At 31.3% G+C, this 23,981-nt stretch overlaps 3 protein-coding genes across 4 annotated transcripts in view; 2 read left to right on the forward strand and 1 right to left on the reverse strand.

Moving 5' to 3' along the window:
- The window catches only part of LOC145329128 (uncharacterized), a 532,399-nt gene that overhangs the window by 45,420 nt on the left and 462,998 nt on the right, over positions 1-23,981 (reverse strand). The gene's annotated exons all lie outside the window — the stretch shown is intronic.
- Positions 703-18,592, forward strand: LOC145329115 (uncharacterized). 2 transcript variants are annotated; one of them, XM_080173158.1, is made up of 19 exons: positions 703-817; positions 3,753-3,774; positions 4,254-4,324; positions 7,700-7,810; positions 8,349-8,417; positions 8,948-8,975; positions 9,379-9,456; positions 9,905-9,972; positions 10,416-10,453; positions 10,825-10,885; positions 11,709-11,768; positions 12,102-12,156; positions 13,255-13,357; positions 14,406-14,498; positions 15,699-15,761; positions 16,142-16,213; positions 17,036-17,135; positions 17,632-17,734; positions 17,917-18,592. In XM_080173158.1, exons 1-19 carry the CDS (start codon positions 787-789, stop codon positions 18,071-18,073), a joined length of 1,383 nt encoding a protein of 460 aa, XP_080029284.1. In that variant the 5' UTR covers positions 703-786; the 3' UTR covers positions 18,074-18,592. The 2 variants fall into 2 exon arrangements, with proteins under 2 accessions (XP_080029284.1, XP_080029285.1); XM_080173159.1 differs by having other exon boundaries at positions 8,352-8,417.
- On the forward strand, positions 18,590-21,440 carry LOC145329114 (uncharacterized). The gene is made up of 4 exons (XM_080173157.1): positions 18,590-18,641; positions 18,864-18,938; positions 19,138-19,585; positions 19,673-21,440. The coding sequence occupies exons 2-4, from the start codon at positions 18,876-18,878 to the stop codon at positions 21,208-21,210; spliced, it is 2,049 nt and encodes a 682-aa protein (XP_080029283.1). The 5' UTR covers positions 18,590-18,641; positions 18,864-18,875; the 3' UTR covers positions 21,211-21,440.

Raw genomic sequence — 23,981 nt, forward strand, 5'->3', positions numbered from 1 at the left:
AGGAATTAATTCTTTACTATGAAAAATAATAATTTTATGTGTAGTCATACCAGAGGTTTGGAATTAAGTTCCTTTTCAACCTCGAAAACTATTTTTTTAGGTCAACTAAACTACATTTCAAATCAGTGTCGATATTTCATTTTTAAAGCTATTGTTAAGTATTATATATTTTTGGATTCAATATGTAATAATTTCTACGTTTAGCATTTAAAAGAAGTCAAATCTCTATCTTTTGTTCTAAATGTAGGTGGTTTTCTTAGCATACCCGATTTTTGTAAAATAAACTATTTTCTTCTAATGAAATTTTCTTTCAAATTTCCAAAAAATTTTGAGGGTTTTATATTTTATACTTTATCTTCTTTGTATAAAATTTGACCTAATTTTGATGTTTCTCCATTTTAATCTTTTCTTATCTTCTAGGTAAAATTCTTGTTCTGCTTCCTATATTTATAAAATCAGACAAAAATGGATTAGATATGTATTTAACAATAAGAAAACCAGGGGCGTCCAAGCTTTTTTTTGGGGGGGGGGTAAAATTTTTTTAAGGGGGGGATAATTCGTTTCGGGGATAAAATTTTTGGGAAAGGGTAGTTTAATTTTTATTGAATATTCAGTATTAAAATGCGCGCGAAGCTTGCAAAAATTTTTTTTTAGAGATTTTTTAGTTTGGTGGGGGTAAATACCCCCCTCCTAAATGGTTGGGTAGGGGTAAATTTTAAATGGGGGCAAAATGAAAAAAAATTTGGGGGTGTCTACGGCACAAAAGTTATTAGTTTCAGGTATAAAATGAATTCAGAAGAGCAAGAAAAATTTGTTCCAGGGAAAATCCTTATAAATTTAACATTGAAAAGCAGCACAGTTATTTGGGACGTTGCCGTTCCTGCAACTGGCAGAAATACAGTGGATGTGTTTTTGTCAAAATTGTTTGTCTGGATGTAAATTCGACAGTAATTTGCTATATATTGTAGGTATGCTGACAAATATACATCTAACACAGGCATTTAAACATCCAAAATTGTCAATTATACATCTATTTCTTGCCAATTTCACATCTAAACTTTTTTATATGTCATAAATACATCCTGTACATTTCAGGACAATAATCTAAAATAAAAAATATTGGATCCCATAATATTTAAAAGAAAGAGAGGCAAAATTATAATTATGTTTTTAAATAAAAGTATTGAAATTAAAAAAAAATAAAAAAGAAAAGGGAAGTTGAGAGAGGGGGACATTTAATCTTTAAAAAACAAAGAAAATATTTGAGCATTTAGCAAAATATCAAGAAAGTAAAAATAACAGATTCTTAAGATTTTCTAATTAAACAGTAGCTTCACTTCAACAAGAAATATTTAATAAAAAGCAAGGAAAGGAAAACAGATGGATGGAAAAAGTAAGGTATAGAATGCTTTCCCATAAAGTGCATATAGAGCACTGAAAACACACTTATTAGATCTTTGAAAATCAAGAGGGGACAACTCTGCTTTAAGAAACTATAAGACAATGAAATATTATGACAAACTGAAAAGCAAAGTTCCATGGAATAAAAAACAGGATATTTAAAGTTAAATTTACTAATTGGCTCCGTTATTTTCTGTGAAAAAAGTACATCATTTAATAAAAGCTTCCTTAAATTTTCTCAATTAAAGTAATATTTTATTGCAAAACCAAAATAGATAAACAAATCATCCAAGGGGGATAGGGACTGGTTATAGTTTTATAATATTAAAATTACATGTAAATAATCATTTTTGTAAGAAAATGTCGAGCTATTTACCACATAACATCAATAATTTGTACAATATTTTACTCATATATTAAACTCTATTAGCGGGGAAATTGTAAATGTATATAATATATCCTTAGGATTATGATAGTTTTCTTTAGTTTATTATAATGTCTGATATTAACCCTTAACAGTCGGGCCCCTTGCCGCACCTTAATCAGTCGGGGGGGGGGGGGGCGTTCAACGCCCCCCCATATTATCTCAGTTCCTATTAGAGCTAGAGGGCTAAATTTTTTTGTACAAGTCCCCTGTGTTATGATGAATTTCCGACCTTAAGTAAGTCAAAGTCAATTTTTGCTTCCTTCACCCTTTTATTTAACAACCTTTGTTTTTAGGTCCTTTTTTACTTAAAAATTTCAAACGGCTGTAATTTTCTTATTTTTGAAGCTAGAAGAACAATTTTTTGCAGAAAATGTTTATCTTTATGTAAATTTTATATTTGAAATGTCAAAATATAAATTTCAGCGGCCGCAGCTGTACTTGGCAGCTGCCAGCCGCCGCAGTCGGCGGTCGGCGGGAAAACGGCGGTGGATCTTTATGAAATTTTAATACGTTATGTAGACATGTAAGAAAAGCTTAAGTTTAAAATTTGAAGTCTCTAAGTCAAAAATTGAGGCCACAGGAGCCTTTTAAAGATTTCTGGAGACCTGGAGGATCAGGACCTGCAGGATCATACCTGGAACCTGAAATTGACTTGAACACCTGTATTTCATATAAGGATGTACTACTAGAGGATATTTTAGTATTTTGGCAAGATAAAATACTTTGTTTAAGTCAAAAAAATATTTTTGCTCTTTACCTGGATGACCCTGCCAGGTTTGCTGGCATCCTGTGCCCTCCAGGATGGAGATATTCAAAAAATTCCAACTCTCAGTTATGTGTCATACCCAAACTTAAAAAGTCACGCAGTTTGGGCTCTTTATCTTTCACACACAGAAAATGAGATAGAAAAAACCGGATGGAGGGGCGTTCAACGCCCCCCCCCCCCCCCCCCCGACCGTTAAGGGTTAAGGTAAAAGTTTATTAGCATAGTAAAATATATGTGCAACAAAGAGTGTGTACATACCTTGTATTATGATTACAATTATAGTTATCAAAAGTGTAAGAATTATAGAAAATACTTACGTAAAATCTAATTATTTAATTAGTGAATTAAAGAAATATCTAATTATCTTTTTAAATTCTTTTTTTTGTAGAGTCCCAAGAGAGGAAGATCATATTGTAGGAAATGGGTTGCTGCATTTTCCTAGCCCTGCTGTATTGTTTTGATATCTTGTATTGATAATAAATGTCTATTATACAGTTCACTATTGTTTATTATTAATTAAATTGTATAGGATGTATTTATGACGTATAAAAGTTTAGAGGTAAAATTGGCAAGAAACAGATGTAAAATTGACAATTTTGGATGTATAAATGCCTGTGTTAGATGTATTTATGGCGGTTACTTTAAGTATGACTGTATTTTTTACATTTTGACAAAAATATATCCAGATGTATTTCTGCCAGTTGTAGGAACGCCATGTACCCAGTTATTTTAGACTAGACTTTATAAATATTTTTCAATGGATATATCACTATTTGGATTTAATACCAAACTTCCATAACCCCCATACCCCATCTCCCCCTCCCCTGCTACAGGATGAACGAACTGGCTAATAAATTAGTTACATATTAGCAGTCTAAATATCTGTCTTAATATACACGTATATTCTATATCCATTCTTTTTATGCCTGTACATAAAACTTTGTAAGGTAATATAAAAATATATAAATGTAAGTATGTCCTGAAACCGTATCCTGTATTTAAGAAGTTTTGCAACAAATTTACTTTAGAATTACGCCTTAGTAATTTGCTTATTCAGGTTTTATATTTGTTTGCTCCAACATTTCAGGGCTTCGCTTTTATGGATGTTGTCTACTTGTTTTTACTAAATTTGAAACATTGAAATAAGGATTATGTATGCAGAAACTTATGCCCCTCCTACAGGAAATGCTATCAACTCAAAATTAGATTATCCTTATAGAACAGGATCTTTGTTTGTCTGTCTGTTAGTTCACACTAACCGCTAACCGATATGGTTCTTCTTTAAAGAGTAGCTTTTCTGAAGTCCTGTAACTATTATGTGAGTGGTTACTACTATTCTCCCCAGAGAAAATGCCAATAGAATAAAAGGAAATCTACCCTTCCTATTTATTTTCTACTTTTCTTTCAAGATTAAAAATGGGGGCCTTGGTCGAAACCCCACCCCCCCCCCCCCCACCTCAAGTGCCCCTAGAGACTACTTTAATAAATAAAAGTTAATTATCCTTGTCTGAATATTATTATTTCTTTTTGCCAAACAATTAGCCTTCGCCTCTACAAGGTGCTTTAACCTTGCAGAAGCGAAATCCTGTCTGCGGCTTACCTAACCTTATTAAGCTCCCCTGAAAAGGACCTTTGTAATGATAGCTTTATGGCGTGTTTAGACGTGTCCACATCAAAAAGAAAAATCATCATTGGAATAATTGTTACAGCTGTTGCTTTTGTTACAGCAGGTAAGATTCTTTTTTGAATAATCTATCCATCTATTTATTAATCCATCTGTCTGTTAACCATATTTATTGTTCTATCTATAAATTTATCCCTTGATTTATTTTAATATTGATCTATCTGTTTATCAATCTATGTATAAATCCATCTTTTAATTTATCTATTGTTTTACCTATTAATTGCTTGGTCCATTGATCCATTTTTTATTCTATGTATTGTTCTACCTATAAGTCTGTCCCTTAGTATAATTTGATATTGGCATGTATATCTATATACAGTCTGTTTAAAAAAAACTGCGTTTTCCGGTTTTGAGAAACAACCAGAAGGAATATGAAAAAAAAGATTATATGTCCATATTCTATGTAAAAATTTACATCACATTTACTTAAGGTGTCTTTTTATTTTCTCTAAAATTGCGGCTGTACTGATAGGTACAAGTAGGGGAAAAATGTTTGATTTTAAATTGGATATATCAATTAGATTGAAATAACTTGTATATTTGTGAAAAAATGTATTAAAACCACAATAATAATTAATAATATGATAAATGGTTAAATGAAAGTGCATATTTAAGTTTTTGTCATTATTTAGTTTTGCTCTCTTTGAAAAACGCTTTTTAGATCCTTACAAATTGCATTATTTCTCGTTAGACGACCAACTCTTTTTATTATTTTAGATTATAACATATAAATTAGAATACTTTTTATCCCAAGAAGTTTTTCAAAAACAAAAAAAAGTTGCAGCAGTTTGATTTATATTCTTAAAAGTGCAACATATAAATTAATAGCTTAAATGTTGATGTATGCACATGAGATATATGGTTTAACCGTAAATATTAAACATTTGAATCATATTTGAAAGGGGGAGGGATGGATTGTAGATGTCCGTTAAGTAGTCCCAGTTCAATTAGATGCCAAAAATGGGCGGAGATTTTAAAATTTGACCAAATTTGTGCAACATTAAAATAAAAATTTAAATTACTATAAAATATGTTTGTTTGCCTTATTAGTAAGATGGGAATAGTATTTTCCTATAAATCAATATAAAAAGCCTTCAAAACTGACACAAAAATTATCATTCATGCTTTTAAAATTAATCAACTCTAAAAAGCGCCGATGTTTTTAGAGTAATCAAAAAACACCTTTTCTAACTTTGATGTATATTGCTATAGAGAATATGGACCTATAATTATCTTTTTATACTCCTAATGGTTGTTTCCCAAATCTGGAAAACACAGTTTTTTTAGAAACCCTGTATGTATCAATACATCTTTTTAACCCTTAACAGTCGGGCCCCTTGTCGCACCTTTATCGGTCGAGGGAGGGGGGGGGGAAGGCGTTCAACGCCCCCCCTATTACAATAGTTCATATTAGATTTAGAGGGCTAATTTTTTTGTACAAGCCCTTTATGTTTAATAATGAATTTCCGATCTTAAGTAAGTCAAAGTCAATTTTCGCTTCCTTCACCCTTTTATTTAAAAACCTTTGTTTTTAGGTTTAGAAGAACAATTTTTTTACAGAAAATGTTTATCTTTATGTATATTTTATATTAGAAATATCAAAACATAAATTTCAGTGGCCGCAGCAGTACTTGGCAGCTGCCAGCCGCCGCATTCTGTGGGAAAACGGCGGCAGATCTTTATGAAATTTTGATACCTTGTGTAGACATATAAGAAAAGCTTAAATAAAGCGCGGCTAATTTTTGGAGCATTCCTTTCATCGCCTTATAAATATTCTTTCTTATTCTAATCACTTGATAATGGATATCTGACTTGTTCACATCTATTTATCATTCTGATATTTGTGTTATTTAACATGAGGTAACTATTATTAATTTGAATATTAAAAGATTCTTTTTGATTAGGTCCATAAATAGATAATTCTATTCTTTATAAATAAGCCAAAAAATAAATTTATTTTTGTTCTTACTGCATTTGTTTAATTAATTGATATGATTTAAGCTAAAGTGGTTTGTTTTATATTAAGATTAATTTGATGATTAATATTATTCTTTATATGTGTAATGTAATAAACTGATTACTTATTGAGATGCGCCGCTCCATTTTAAATATACACATAGTGAAGCGGCTTTAAATGTATAATTTTCTTTTGCAAGTGTCACTTTATTTTGTTACTAGCGGCTACGCCCATAGAGGCCTCATTTTCAATTTTAGTTTAAAAAAAAAAAAAAAAAATTGGGGGGGGGGTGGGATTTTTTTTTGTGGGGTTGGGGGTGTCCCACCCCCCAAGAAAATAGTTATAAACCTTCCCAGGACCTATGAGAAGCTACCCTGTTAAGGAGAACCCGATCGGTTCAGCGGTTAGCGAGATCCTTCGGTACAAACATACAAACATCCTGTTACTTTATTATAAGGATTATAGTGAAAATATTCTAATTGGGACTCTCTTTTAACTTTTATAGATAGATATAGGTTATTCATTTCGGCGTCATCTCGCTCATCGAAGCAGATTCAAAATCATTAAATCTATCAAATGTTTTATATTAAATTTTAAAATATTAAATATAAATTTAAAATATTTATATTTATCTGTCTATGGTTCATCTTTACAATTAAGTTTCTCATGTTTCCTGGGAAGGTTTATAAATTTTATTGGGGAGAGAACCAGTAATCTCTCAAGAGAAATTAAACCTGGAAAAAAATCCCAACCCCCCCCCCCCCAAAAAAAAAAAAAAAATAATATAACTATTTTGTTTTAAGTTTGAAGTAATAAAATTGGTTGTTGGGTTCAACCCTCCCACCCTCAAGTGCTTTTAGAGGCACTGCGAGACTGTACCGTCTTTATTAATGACAATTCGAGATTTTTTGTAGCCCTTCTTTTGTCCATTTAAATTCTGTGCAATCAAAATTTATATGTTCCACCGTTAGGCTGTTGGCAGACAGATAGATTTTTTTGTTAATTTAGGCATGTTAGAATTGTCCTATATATTTAAAACTTTGCATGGTGATTCCTGTAGTAGTTAGGTACGATTTAAAAAGCAACTCTATAATCATTACCAGGATGTCCGTACGTCCATTTTAAACATGTTATTTTTTTACTTTTTTAACAAAAAAAAATTATGTGATCTAATTATCCGATTGTTTTGATTTTGGTATACTGATTCTTGGGACAACAAAGTATAATATTATAAGCAAAGCAACTCTATAATCATTTCCTAAAATGTATGTACGTCCATAAACATTATTTTGTATAAAGAAGTTTTTCAACAAATTTACTCAAATTTTTGCTTTGTCTCGTATTCATTTATACTGTGATTATTCAGTTCTAACACTATGCAAGCGTTAATGTCCGTTTGTCAAACCGTTTCAGGGCTTCGCTTTTATGGATGTTTTCATCCTTGTTTATGAATAAACTGGTCAGGTACTGTGGTAGCTGTAACAACCATGCTGATGAAGCCTGAACAACCAATACAAGATGAACATCCAAATTGTGAAATGGGGAAAAAATATAACTTAAAAGATAATAAATGTGGTAAGCTTTTAGGAATTATAAAAGACATGGAAATTGGGAAACTCGTAAATTCATAAAATTACTAATAAAATCTTTAAATAAAAAAAAGAGGTTGCTATTGTTTCCCTACAATTTTTAAATCATAAATGTTGGAGTTACTTAAATTGCCCTTTTTAAGCAATTTCCCTATATTCGAGGCCAAAAAAACGCTTCCTGATGCATGATTAAATTTTTTTTGCTCAAATGAAAAAATAGAATGTGGATTGACTCGTTTTTAGTATGAAAGAAACTGTATTATTAATATTCTCAGCTGCTTTTGTAGTTAGACGGTTGATTTTTTTGAATATATCCCCTAAACCAAGGAGCATCCAGTATGTAATTAACTTTGTCCGTCGGTCTCTCAGTCATAAAAAGATAAATGAGAAAAATTTTTGTGATTTTTCTTAAATATGTTTATATTCTTAATTTTAAAAATGCCCTTTAAATCTCCTTTTCCGTATTCCCATCCATGATTTCTGTGCTTCGCTACTATAGATGTTATCATCCTTGTTTTTTACAGAAGATCCATGTCCCACCGGTTTTGACTATGTGGTGCCAGAAGGAAAGAACTATGATCAGGGTTCATGTGGTAAGTCTCAGGGATATAAAGGGATAAGATGATGACCAACAAATTTATATAAATCCCCAATGATGACATACAAAATTACAACTTCAGTAGATTCTAGTTGACACTTTTGGACACTCAACTTTATAAACCAGCCATTTTAAATTCAACTCTAGTCCCCAAAATTGTTAATTCAATGATAAAGAAAATCTTAATGTAAAACGTTGGGAACTAGTGCCCCATGTCCCCCTATTCCCTGTTTTTTACTCTCTGCCTCTAGTGGCTTTCTTTAGAGGTAATAAATAAATAAAAAACATATCAAGGAATCCAAATTCAAAGTTCTTTAGTAGATGACCATTACTCATATTAGAAATCTTTCCAGCAGTCTATTTTTTATAACAGTTGAGGAAAACATGTATATCTATAAAAAAAGTAGATTAGTCAACCTCATATCATAAATAACAGAAGAAAAACCGAATGTTTGCCCTTTAGAACAGACCGACATAGTTATAGTGAAGCTACACTACTAAAGAATTAATCTTTATTTATTTTAGAATCCATTGATTATGACCCATTTGCACAGTAAGTTAGTTTATAAGTGAGGCTAACCTATACAAGTTAAACATGTGGTTAGTCACTCTAACTGTCATTAGCTACGCCCCTAGAGGCCTAGTGGTGCTTGAGGGGGGGGGGATGGTGGTTAAGTTTAAGAAAAATGGAAAAAAAATTAGGGTTTGGATAAATTTTTTTTCTATGTTACTTTTATATAAACTAGCAATTACGCCACTAAATGGGGGGAATGGGGGGGGGGGGGGTTGGTGAAATTGAATTGACAACTCAAATTTTATTTAAGATTTAAAGTTATTTTTTTTTGGGGGGGGGGGGGGGGGGGATTCGACCATCCCTAATTTTAATTTTAGTTTTAAAAAGAAAATTTCCATAACAAATAAAAAACTTACAAAAAGATGTATTTCTAACTTTTTAGAGAGTGGATAACAGATGAAAGACTATGGGAGAATAACATAATATTCTACACTTATGATCACAAAGATATGATAGTTGAGTAAGTTGTCTAGTTAGTAATCTTCAGGGATATGACAATGGACAATAAATTGAAGTACAAAATGACATTTTCTTTTTCTTTTCAGTTACCAGAGGCGTAGAGATAACCTTTGTGAAAATAAGAATCTTTTCTGTAAAGTAGAACCATATAGGTCCACCAGTTTGCGAGCTCTTACGATAAAGACATGCCTAACATTCTGTTACTATAGAAACCTGAGTTGGGATTTATCAGAGGCGTCACAGGTATTTATCAGGAACTATTATTCCCCATGTTGCTTCACCCGTAGCGTAAAGGAGATGGCAAAAGAGGTCAGGCAAAAGCCTAGAACACCCAAAGATACTTTAACAGCAACCCCTAGAAGAACATAAAATTAGGAATAGTAATTTTCGAGATGTTTAGCTTCAGACCCCAAAAAACTTTTTCTTATAAAGTTATAATATTTGTCTAGGTATACACAAGATGAAAAAAGAAAAGTTCGTGAAGCAATGGACACAATTCTCCTCAACTTAGAGCCAGGTATTATTCTTATATTAAAGTAACAGGATGTCTCTGTGTCTGTGTAGTGGGACTCAAAAATCAGCCATATGTCGTCATAAAAATGAAATATTACCTCTTTCTCACTTCTCCTCTCATCTCACTCATTTTTATGACGTCACTGGGCTGATTTTAGAGTCACTTTGTCCCACTACGTCTGTGTGTGTGTGTTTTGGCATATAGTTTGCAGTAGGGCTTCTAATAGGTCTATTGAAGGAATGATTTATAATTATTTTAGGGTATCCCTACCCTCTAAATATAAATCGCACTTAGAAAAAAATAACTCCTCTAATAATCTTTTTTTTTTGGGGGGGGGGGGGGCATCCCTACACACTCACACTCAAGGGGCGTAGTTGCTAGTAATAATATAATCCTTATCTATAAAGTAGAAGCAATGCCAAAAATCTAATTTGTTCATATTTTAGGATGCATTGACTTTGCTTGGAAAAAAGAAAGAAATCAGGCAGAGTAAATTTTAAACTGAAATGCAATTTATTATTTATTATTCCATACTATAAGATATTTAGGGTTCTAACCAAGGCTATAATTACTCAAAAGGTGCTATTGAGTAGATGAAACATTTTTTTATTGCCTATCAGAAATGTTTTTCACTGTTGAATTATTAAGTGTTGTATTTGTCAATGTTTTTAATGTTTTTTTAAACTGTATACGGATATATTTAATTTTTTTTCTTTTTCATTATTTATTTGGGGAAAATATTTTTCAAGTTTTCTTATAATGTTGATGTCAATTCAATATAGTTTTTTCTTAAATGCTGCTAAAAAAGTGAAATTTGAACAATTTTTCAGTATTTGTTTAAAATTCTATTTTAAGGAGGACAAAAATCATATTCTTTTCAAAAAAAAAGATGGATCCTTGTGTAAGTCAGAAGTGGGTAAGTAAATTCACAACCCAGAAACAAAGTTGTACATGTAAAAAACATAACATACACATTTTTGTACTATCCTACTTATGTTTCTTAACTTTAATAACAGTAATGGAATAGTTATGATTACTGTGGTATAAACAGCGGCGGACAGATGGGGTTTTATAATAGAAAAGTTTCACTTTTACTAAACAAAATAAACAACACTAATTTTAACCTAAATTTTATTCACTCTATGTAATCATGTTCATAATCATATTTCTATATTTGTTATTCAATCTAATATTCAATATTCAAATCAGATGATTATACATAGCTTTTGCTGGTAGGCTTTTCATTAAATACTGCAAACTTCACTTAGAAGGCGAAATTTGGAGTTTTCAGGTTGTGCAGGTTGATAAGATTTATAGGTCATTGTTGAATGCAGCACATACTTCATATTATGCAATACTATTATTCACCACCTTACAGTACTTTAAAAATATGAAAAATTATAGGTAATTATAGTATTTAACTTTTGTTGGCTGAAAAACCCAGAGATCTAAAGGGACTATGGATAATAAATTGATGTATATCCCCAATTTTAATACACAATATTACCCCTTCTGTAGATTACAATTAGTGGTTGAAATGTCAGGACCTAAACATAAAGAGCAACCAATCAAAATTCCCAAAGTTGTTTAGCAAATAAAAAACAAAATGTTATGATAAAACCTTGGGTACTAGTGTAATAAACAGCCCATTGTCCCCTCTCTCTCTGCAAAGAAACCAAAAATGATTTGGCCTACACTTACAGCACTGCTTTTTCCATAATTGTTGCTGTTTATTTTAGGTAAAGATCAAGATGGTGAGAATGAAATATATCTTGGAACTGATTGCTTTGAAAACCAAGGTAGGACATTTGCTCTATGAAAAGAGTTTTTCCATCGGCCCTAGTAAAATGACCCCATCAAACCTCAAGTGCCCTTTAAGCCAGTAGACGCTAGTAATCGAGTTACAGTTAAATTTTAGCATACTTGCAACGGTTACCTCTGCACAGTAACTTGCTAGGGTAAAAGGTAAACCAATTTTAATTAGTAATTTGGAGCACTTTTTTTTTGGGGGGGGGAGATTATTCTTCATAAAGGAGAACCATATCAGTTCAATACTGTCAGACAAAAACACAGCCAGAAGTCTGGTTAATTTTACATAAGGGTATCGTACTTTAATGGTAAGCTTTGTTAAGGAATTGTCCTCCATGAAGTGCTCCACTCTCTGGGTGCTTACCATCAAATGAACAGGTATATAATAAATGTATATACTAACTAGTCAGGAAGGCTCTTCTACTCACTGCAAGCTATCATCTACCCAGCGAAACTTTAAAAAAAAGGTAGCATGCTATGTTGTTCAATATCTCAAATGGTAGCTTATGAATTACCACCTAATTTTTTGGAAATAAATGTTAGAAAATCGGCCTTTCAAGCAAAAGTAGCTTAATGCTGCTCTCTATTCGGTTCTTTCTAAAGTATAAAAGCCTCTCAGCTCTTTTTTCTCACTTCTTCTAATTTTATCCTCTCTCTCACTTTCTCTCTCTCTCTTTCTCTTTTAATTTAATTTATTGTGCAACTTTGCTTTATACTCTGCATCAATCTTTTTACTGCATGGTTAATGCACCCCACATAAAAACTACACGCAACTTTTTTTCTTTTTATGTCTAAAATAAAATGGGGGTGGGCCAGTGGCGTCCAAGCTTTTTTGTTTTGGGGGGCTGATTTTTTTTGAGAATGGGGCAATTTGCTTTTGGGGGGGTAAAATGGCGTGAGAAGCGCGCTGCAAATTTCCCCCCCCCAAAAAAAAATTTTTTTTACCCTGGGGGTAAAATTTGCTTGGGGGGGGGGTAATTACCCCCCGTGAAGTCTGTTAGCAGGGGTAAATTTTGTTTACCCCCCAATTATAATGTATTAATATTTAATAGTAAAAATTTTTTTATGTTAGGGATTTTTTATTTTGAAGGGGGGTATTTTCCCCCCTAAAATTTTTTGGGGTGGTAAATACCCCCTCCAAAATGGTACCCCCAAATTCGTTTGGGGGGGGGGTAATCACGCCTTTACCCCCCACCCCCCCCCCTTTGACGTCTATGGGGTGGGCGGCAGTGCTCAACTGGCCACTTGTAAGATATTGTGCAAGTTCTAAAAAGAAAGAGAAAAGAAGAAGACGTTAGAACCGGTTATTTTTCAAAGATTAATAAGAAATTTTTCAATAAACCCAGGCCCCTGGCCCCTAGGGGACAAAAAAAACAGGTTTTAATGTTATTATTCTTATTCTACTATCCACAGAAAGTTGTCTATAATATGATGCAATAAATAGCAAGTCCTGTTAGTTCATTGTATTTTTTTCAGACCAGACCGTTGGTTGTTTTTGGATGTATCAAAAGAGAACACAAGGCATATATGGCAACAATTTACGATAAGAAATGTCTCCTTATATGATATGTCTTTAAAGGTATAGTTACTTGTGACACTATAAAATAAACTAGCGGCTTCGCCCTCTGAAGTAATAGGAAGACAACAAATATTCAAAAAAGTTATTCTTTGTTTAATTACTCTGTGGTAAAATTAAAACCAGGTTGTACGCTGTATGCACAAAAATTTCAATTCGTAAAAATTAAACCCAGGTTATTTGCTGTATACACAAAATTTTCTATTTCAAAAAAAATAAAATCTAGGTTGTTCACTAAGATATATAAGTTTTCCGGAATTTTAATGTTAGGGGGAGATTTGAAATCTGCATCAAATTTTAAGTTTTTTTTATAAAATTCGTTTTTTATATAATTCTTTATCTAAAAGCGGAAATGCATTTTAAGTTAATTAATTTTGACCAATAGGATAGGTGGATTTTAAACTACCTGCGCTCTAATTGGTTGAATGATGTACGCCATCCAATCAGAGCGCAGATTTTTTAAATCCACCAATCACAGATGCCAAAATTAATTAACTTAAATTGCATTTCCGCTTTTATATAAAGAATTATAGAAAAAACGAATTTTATAAAAAAAATCCTTAAAATTTGATGCAGATTTCAAATCTCCCCCTAACTTTAAAATTCCGGAAAACTTATATATCTTATTGTTCACATACACAAAAATTAAAATTTGAAAAATGAATATTTAAAATTTTTTTGGGGGGGTTGTGATTCGCCCCAGGTTGCAGTGGGGTTCCCCCACACCAATTACTGGTTATTGTTTACAAAATTTAAAAAAATAAGAATTTTGTAAGTGGGGAAAAAAAGAAAAAAAAAAGTTATTTTTCCAATAGAGAGACAGACAAGAACTAAATCATGTATTTTAGTCCAGATATACTCAAATTTTCTAAGTCTAGATTTTAGGTTTTACTGTATGAATTAACAACTGTAATAATTTGAAATATTTGCAATAAAATGATTAAAGTGAGGATTTTAGTCACTTAATAATCCTAGTTTACCATTTCCTTTGATTTCTTAAAAGTTTCCTTTTACATGTATAATCATTTTGAGTTAAATTAAATAATTTTAGGTCCCATTTGATTTTTATTCTATAATGATGTACACAGAGACATCTGGTGGTGAGAAAAAAGACAATCATGGTAACAGAAAAACATGCATGAAGGTCAGCAAAAGTATATAATATTATATATATTTTTAGTACAATCAGATACCTCAAATTTTTTTAAGTGAAGCTATTCTATAATTTTGGTTGGTCCATCTGAAATGAATAGCTTTTTTTTGTAAATTTGGGCAAATTAAAATTGTTCTATCAATTTCAAACTTTGCATGGGGATTCCTGTGGTAGTTAGGTACAATTTATAAAATGTATCAACTCTATAATCATACCAGAAAGTCCATAAGTCCATTTTAACATGTTGATTTTTAACTTTTTTAACAATAAATTTTTATAATTATATAATAATTTAATGTTATTCAATGTTATGTCTACTGATTCCTAGGATAACTAATTACAATGTCATAAACAAAGCATATCTATAATTAAGTCCTAAGAATATAAGTATGTCCTAAAATATTCCTGTATTTAAGCAGTTTTACAAAAAACATTTATTTCAAGTTTATTCAGTTCTGACACTTTACAAGTGTTAATGTTTGTATGTCCTACCGTTTCAGAGCGTCACTTTTATGGATATTGTCGTTCTTTGTATTATATAAACCATAGCTCAACATGTAGGGCATCCATTTGAGTATAGGTTTGAATCTCGGCTAGACACCGCAGCATAACTAAAGGAGTTAACAATGATTCCTACTGCTATTATGTCAGATGCGCACTATTAATAGGGGACTGCCTTAGTTCAAAACAGGACTTTTCAGAAGAAGATTGTATATTAAAGAGTTGGTTGTCTGATGGGTGTTACTCAACCTAATATCCCTGGAGTTTGTACAGAAATGGATTTATTTGGCTCCCCTTAGTTATCCTGGGTTGTTGGACTTGGGGTTTGAGTGTTATGGACAGCATCCCCTTCCGTGTGAGGTAATTGATGAGGTAACGTCAAATTGTACGATATTTACTTTATAAATAGTGCGATCATATACTACAAATGTGTATCATAAGCTTTCTTTAATCTGACGACTATGATTCTGGGTTAGAAACAATCATGGCGTCTAGGGTCAATTTCTCTTTTGAGCCTTTATGATCTATAAGAGAATTATATATGAGTGTTTCACATAAGGAAAGGTTCCAATAGGTCCTTGGAAAGTTTTAGGCTTTCTCTTTTCCTGCTTCTAGATGCTAGTGGTAAAATTAAAGAATTATTTCTGCACTATTTATGAAATTGTCCTTAATGTTCCTTTTTTTGTTAAGGTTAATGATAAATACAGAGATGATTTTACCAAAGATGGGGTACCACCTCTCACAGAAGAATATGTAGGTTTTGATGTAATTAGTATAGCTACTTCACAAGTCTTATTTAATACATATGAATTTGTTATTAAGAAAAATATTTTTCACATTGAGAAACATTATATTAATGGATATAAAATATGGATATTATTGGAGATGTACAATACATACCGGGATAAAATGTTTATACCAGCTAGCTAATGTAACATAACCCTCACCCCCCTCCCCTCTAAATTATGACTACGTTATCCCTTCCCCTTACCATGGAGTGCCTTATTGACCAATAACTGAGGACTATATCAGCAATCTAAATGGACAACAAAAAGTTCTTTGTCACAATATCAATTTTTCTTATTTTCTAAAATATCTTATTAACAATCAATAAATTTTTCTATTATATTTAGCAAGAAATGTCCCCAGTTGATATAGTGGCTATATCAAAAAAGTACCGATGCAGTATTCTTCCAGAAGTCAAGGTAAAAAGCAGCTTTGTGTCAGCTGCCTGAAAGTCAAAGGGAAATAAACCTTTTTACAATTTTATAAAATCAGCCGAAACTCTAAACCTGATTCAAATATGTCAATCCCACTTTTAAAGAACTTAATTATCAATGGCAGGCCAGTATGGCGTTATTTTTTATAGGCACTATAAAAATCTTCTAAAATAAACTAAAACTCAATTCTGCTCTAGGATGAAATATTTTCTCTAGTATATTCAGGTTTGACTAAAACTATGTAGAAATAAAACAATATGTGAAGCTATTATTTTTACCCCAGAGATATAGCTTGAATAAAGCTTGATTCTAAGAACAAGACCGTAAAATTACAAAAAAAATATAGTTTATAATTTGAAAACAACCTGTAAATTAAATCTAAAATTTATAGATAAGCAATGCAATTCTTCTGTAAGCTTTTCTATAATAAAGGTAGGTACGTCCGTCTGTATGTAAGTCTGGAACAGATATCATGTTGAAGAATGTTGATTTTTAACTTTTTGACAACAATTTTTTGTATGATATAGTTACTTATTCTATTAATCTAATTTTTGAAACAATGATGCCTAGGACATCAAGTTACAATATCATAAGCAAAGCATCTCTATAATCAAGTGCTAAAAATGTAAGTATGTCTTTACACATTATCCTATATCTAAGCAGTTTTGCAACAAATTTACTTACAATTTTCTTATGACTTATACATTAAAATTATCAGTTCTGACACTCTACAAGTTTTTATGTTCGTTTGTCCTAGTGTTTCAGAGCTTCGCTCTCATGAATGTTGTCATCCTTGCTATTTTGTAGAGAGACTATATGGAGTATACTTTGAAAATGTTGGAAGTAATGGAGAGAAACTGTCCTTGTAGAGATACAGATATTTCTACCTATGATAAAGATGATTGTAGTAAGTATTTTAATCAGGGATCTAAAGAGACAAGACAATGCCAGATGAATTTATGTACATACCTAATGATGATACAAAATTATCCCTTCTATGGGGATTAGTGGTTGACTGAAACCTTCGACTAGTGTAAAAGAAACTTTAAAATGTCACTTACGTCCCTGATTCTAAATGTTTTTGTAAACTTCTCTTTAATTTAATTATGATTCCCTTTTCTACATATCCTTTGAAAATCGGAGCAAAAACACCAAAGATATGTGGAAAAAATTTCAGTCCGACCGCCATGGATGTTTTACAGTTAATTATGCTCCATAATAATGGAAATGTTGACAAGAAGTTGTCTTAAAAAGCAGCCAAGTAAATCACGTTTCCCTAAAAGCGTTGCAGAATGACTGAAGGACGAAATTTTGGATAGATGAGACAGTGAATCTTAGAGCAGCTTTGCTACAAAACAGGATTTCAATTATTATAATCATTGCTTAAATTAGCCTTCTTACAGGTTATGATTGTGAAACAATCAGGTTTGAGATCCATGCAATTCTTACAGACTTGGAATTGGCGATGACTGATGTCTTCAATGGAAATGCAAATGCTGACCTCAGGCAAGGATGCAGAGCAAACATAGGTTTCAAAATTATTTCGTCCACACAATGATAAAATGGCAAAAATTGTAATTTCTTTGATCCCTGAAGGGTAATTTTTTTCTAGTGGCAATAGGAATATATAAACAAAATGGCAATTTTAATGAAACCCCAATAATCTGCTCTACCATTATCTGAATTAGGGAGAAATATTGTGAAATATATAAAAAATGTGAAGGCATGAAAGTTGATGACAAAAAAAATCTTCAAACTTGGTTTAGCCAAACAAGGATTGTGGAGAAAGGAAACAAATTTGAAAGCTTGGAATGTCAAAAAATCAATAAAGTTAAATTTGATTAATATGATCGAGCAACAATGACATTTCATTTATAATTAGCTCAGACCTATGGACTTGTGCAAAGTGTCGGGCACAGAGTTTTTTTCACCCCCTTACAAGTTTTGACAAACACCCCTTATGCAAAAACAAGGTGATAAGAGGTGTAATAAAGACATAAAAGAGGGGTGTGATTTTAATAGGGGACTTGTATCAATATAAACACCTTTTAACGCTCACAATAGTCGAAAAAATTAAATAAATGAGTGAAATGCACATATTTTTTTCTCACACTTCATTTTTGTACCTTCAATTTTGCTTATTATATTATTAGGCTTTTTTTATTAATGTTAATATCTATTTTATTCCATTAAATTTTCTTCTGTCTTTTATGATGGTTAAACAAATTTAGATAAATATTTATAAATTTTACCTCTCTTTATTCTTTATTATTTCTCTTAAGTCCCTTTTCCAACTTTCTAGTTTCCTAAAATGTATTAATATTGAGCATGAATATTCTGCTTACATACATTTTGCTTTTCAGATTATAATGGTTGTTTAGTAAAACTTTATCTTGTTTACTGTTTAAGGAAGGTAAGAAATTGATATTCCAAAAAGATCAGAGAAGGACTTTACCGTTATGGGTTCAAAAATAATTAATATCTATCCAGTGTATTAGAACCAGTTCTCAGCCATGCTTAAAAATCATGCATAGCATCATATTAAAGGAATCTTTTTTATTCCAGGCATTCGGCCTCTCGGGACTCACAAACTGGTGTTAACCTTGTAATTTATTAGTTTTTTGTTTGTTTATAGATCTAACTTAACATGGATTGGATAGTTCTGGTTGCCTTTACTCTGCTTTCTAGTTTTAACATAGGATCTTGTCAGGTATGTGTAGTACTTTAATTAGATAATAATTTAGCTTTGTCACAAAATTTTATTTTTTTGCCTTTAAGCTAATTAATGGAAGTCAGAAACTAACCAGTCAAAAATCTAACTCTACTCCATTCAAAGTGTATGGAAGTCAAGTATTTTTAGATGTTTAGAAATGATGTAAATAAAAATTAATAGATGTCATTTTTTTTAGGCTGATGAAGGAAAGTGTAACTTAAATGAGACTGTTTCGATAAACATTAAAACTGAGGATTCAGATATCACCAAACACTTCAACTACACTGGATATCTCAATTCAGAGGGAAAGCCATGTGAGAATGGTACTCTTAACTGGAGATATGGTGTTACCTACACAGGTGGTTTTAAAGATGGAGTGCGCCATGGAATTGGCACCACAACATGGAATGGTGTAGCAGAGTATCATGGTGAATGGTTCAATGATACTATGCAAGGACATGGGCAATTGACAACTGGTGATGCACATTTCAAAGGAACTTTTGAAAATGGTGCTTTGTATGGTAATGGAAGTGCTGACTTTAAAAGAGGCTTTAGAAAAGGTGATGTCTATGAAGGTCATTTTGTTGCAGGTTACATGCAGAACTACGGAATTTACTCATATTCTGATGGAAGAATTTACAAAGGTAGCAATTTTACTGTTCTGATTTTCTAAATAATACGCAATGGAAGACGAAATTTTGAATATTTAATAAAACTAAACTTATTTTCAGGTGATTTCATGCTAAGTACCAAATATGGAGTGGGAAACCTAACTTGGTTGGAAGGCTTCAAATATGTTGGGAAATGGGAAAATGGAAAAATGACTGGCAATGGAACAATAGTATTTGATTTCTTTGCAGGCAAACAAGATTTTACATTAAAAGGAACATTTAAATCTAGCAAAGTGGAAGGTAAACAGTTATTTAGTCAAAGCAGATGTTGCATTGAATATACTGATGCCAGATGTTTTCTGTTGTATGATGATGGTACATTGTACCATGGAGAATGCCTGGAAGACCGCCCCCATGGCTTTGGTAAGATTACATATGAAAGACATCCTGACCAGGATACTTTCAAGTATATTGGGAATTGGAAACTAGGCAAGAAAGATGGTCAAGGTCTGTTATACTACACTGACAAGAAAATATTCCTTGGCAACTTTGTTGATGATTCCATTGAAGAAGGAATGATGATGGCGGATGGTACCTGCTCTAATGTTAGATATAATAATGGTGAAGAAATAAGCAGACTTAATACAACAAAAAAGCTGGATTGTAATAAACTAATCTTTGGTGAAAAAGAAACGGCCTTTCCTAGTAATTATGATGTGTGTGGGAGTGACACATTTGATGATATAAAAAATATAAATGAATTGCTAAACACCAACTACGTTGATGATTACAAAATAATAGAATATGACATAAATTATTGTAAGAAGTTACATGGAAAATATTGTAACAATGAAACGTTTTACTATGGGAATGTCATTAATGATCACCTAGAGTCTGGAAAATTAGAAAGAAATGGAACAGGCTACCTAAAGTTTTATAATGGAAGCATTTACTATGGGAATTTTAAACATGACCAAATGCATGGAAGAGGAGTCATGTACAATCCAGACAATACAATAGTTTCTGGACTTTTTAATTTCAACAAATTCCAGAGTGGAATAATTTTATATCCAAATATGAATGTAATAGCTAGTCAGGAGATTTCACCATCTGAATTCATGGTCTTTAATTTTGATTTAAATAATGGAATTGTTAGATGCAACCACAGTAAACTATATAAGAAAAGAAATGGCTGCTTTCATGAACAACCTGAAACGAGAAAAGATAATAACATCCATTCATACAAAGAACCAGGCTCTGTTGGATTTGAATTTGAACACAAATTAAATGTTGATGAATATAGTGAAGCATATACTGGCCAATTTTCTGAAAATAAGCATAGTGGATGGGGATTCTTATGGAAAGATTTTGATCCCATTCTCATAGGAAATTTTAAGAATAATCAGTTTAAAAGTGGAATAAGGATAACTCATGCCTCAGTTAAGACTAAATCTGTATCAATTGGATTCTGGGAACTGGGAAGATTGCATGGACCAGGATTGTCAATCTACCCAGACAGGACAATAATAGGGGAATTTATTGTTATCAGAAATAAGAACATCAAACCCAAAGTTATGTTTTTGTCACAAAACAACAGAAAATTCCTTGCAAGTATAAATGCAAAAATTCCTGAAACCATAGAAGGTCATAAACTATAACTTGCCCATGAACCAGCATCAATCTAGTGTTAGCCCTATTGGTCCAAACCCTGTGATGATCTCCTACCTCACTTATCCTAATCACAAACTAAATAAGACATCCATTTCAAATATGTTTTTACTTATTAAATATGAAAGATACATTTTTCCTTTTTTCTAAATTTTCAGTCACTATTTAGCATTTAGAAAGATTTAATTTATAAGCTTTTAATAAAGTGTTCTAAAGTTCATATAATCATGCATATTTTTAAAAGAGAAGCCTTTTTACAATTAGGGTTGGTGAGTACGTCCATCTGTATTTAAAAAAATATTAGCCAAACTAGACTAGAGTTTGTAAGCAAAGATATTTATTAAGACCCCATCAAAAAAAAATTATTACACCTAAAATGTTTTATCTAATTACTTAAAAATGCTGATTATAAGAATATAAAGCCTTGTTAACATATTCAAAATAAAATAATTTGTGTTTGTCTATTCTTGTTACTAAACTGATATTCAGTTACTTCAGCAAGTATAATTTGAAGATGTGTAAATTATTAAAGACAGTTGTTCAGCTTTAAAACTTGTTTCTTATGATCATTGACTAAAAAAGATAAAGTTTTTAATGTTTATTGATTGACAAATAAATGAGAACTGTAATTTGAGCAAAAGATTCTAAATTTCCATTCACACAAGTTAATAAATTTTTTCAAACCATTTTAACTCTCAACTATAGTATGTTTAAACATCACATCGTGTATTTCATATTCAGAACAAACTTAAAATTTGTAAACTCATGTCATTCAATAAAAAGCTTTTTAATTACTTTGTAATTCTGTCCTTAATCATTTAGACAAAAGTATTTCTATTAACCTTTGTACAATAATGGCTTTAGAGTAAACCTTATTTTATATTATTCCAACATAGTTTTGAAATCCATTTAAAAATTATCACTCTATGGCCTTTCACAAGCATATTAGTTTTTCTTCTTAGTTAGTAACAGTGTGCTAAATAGTTCAATATTGGTTGTCTAAAAAGTTGAAAATCGTCTTTTTGTACATTCAAAATATTATAATATTAACAAAGTAAAAGAAACAAATATATAAAAAATTCGTTTATATTTGTTACAAAAGTTTAATTTAATATGCTGTTATTGCCTCAAATTATAAAGGGAGAGGTCATTTTCTAGTAAATCCCGTAAAGGTGTGTGTTATAAGGCCTAAAAATAGTAGTAGAACGATAAGGTGCTCTATATATTTGTATTTCCTATTGAATAGAACAATAGGGAAGAAATTTTTTTTTTTTTTTTTTGATAACCGTACCTGGAATATCTGAAATTTCTATCAAATGCTTTGTTTGGCTCAAACTGACACAAATAAAAAAAAATATAATTATAATAAATCAACCTGTAAAGAATGACTTCTTCCTTTGTTTAATGGTATAGATTGTTCTTAACCTTTACCTTGTACCTATAGAAAACATTATTATTATAATTATATTTTTTTTAAATTTTTGTCAGTTTGAGCCAAACAAAGCGTTTGATAGAAATTTCGTATTTTTTTTAGATAATCCAGGTACGGTTATCAAAAAAAAAAAAAAAATTTCCCTATTTTTCTATTCAATAGGGAATACATATATCTAGAGCACCTTATCGTTCTACTACTATTTTTAGGCCTTATAACACACACCTTTACGGGATTTACTAGAAAATGACCTCTCCCTTTTAAATTACTTTTTATCTGCATCAAATAAAGTAGGAATAAAGAATTTAAAAAGCTAGATTTTGTGATTAAAAAAACTAAATTGTACATTACCTTTTTATAACCTCACGCAGGAGAGTTGCTGTCAATGACACTTAAAAGTCAGTTCTAACAACATAGGAAAACTAAAGTCAATCTATTCTTTTCTGTCCAAACACCCGGGATATTAAACTGCGAACCTAAAATATAGGCAAATCTGAATTTGCAGAATAGCAGCTTTAATATTCATTTAGGATTATTTTACTGTAAATATAAAATGTAGATGCATCTTTGGGTTACAAGTTTCCACCGTTAATTTTTTATTAATCAGCACCAATGACGCACAAGATCTCAAAAACAGCATTTGGGTAAAAACTGGTGAACCAAAAAGATATGCAAATCCAAAACAAATCATTGGAAAAACGATTTTTTTGCACTTTTCTTCTGTTTTAAAGATTGATTCTGATAAATTAACAATTTTTTAAGGGATTTATGCATTAATTGTTATGAAATGTAGTATAAGGTAGAAATTAATAATTTTTTTAAATAGAAAATATTAGAAAAAAAGAAATTCGACCCCTATCACTTTAGAGGACAGTTGCTGACCTCCAGTCTTATGGATGAAGCTAAATACATATTAAAAATAATAATTACTCCCAAAAGTATACAAAAATGATTTTTAATGTGGTAAAAAAATCCATTTTAAAATCTTGATTTTGAGGATGATGGCCTTTAAGATGCTCCTATGGGTAGTGATGGTGAGCCAAATGTTATCAAAGTGCATGACCATGATGACAACTTATATATTGAACTATGGTCCAATTTTTGTATTCATAGCAGCATCCAGCCAAGCAGTATTAAAAAAGAAAAAAATTGCAATTTTAATTACTCCAATGCATAAGGTAAATACTGTCGTTTTAAGAAGATGTTTATATTTCTTTGTCGGTTGGCTCCAGTGGAGATTGCTATGACTACAAAAAATGGTACATAGGTTGATAGACAAGTTGTTGTAATGGGCATGTACTTAGATAACATTTAGCTCACCATCATCAC

This window comes from Acartia tonsa, chromosome 9 (genome assembly GCF_053477335.1).
Source record: "Acartia tonsa isolate MP-2025a chromosome 9, ASM5347733v1, whole genome shotgun sequence".
NCBI classification, from domain to species: domain Eukaryota; kingdom Metazoa; phylum Arthropoda; class Copepoda; order Calanoida; family Acartiidae; genus Acartia; species Acartia tonsa.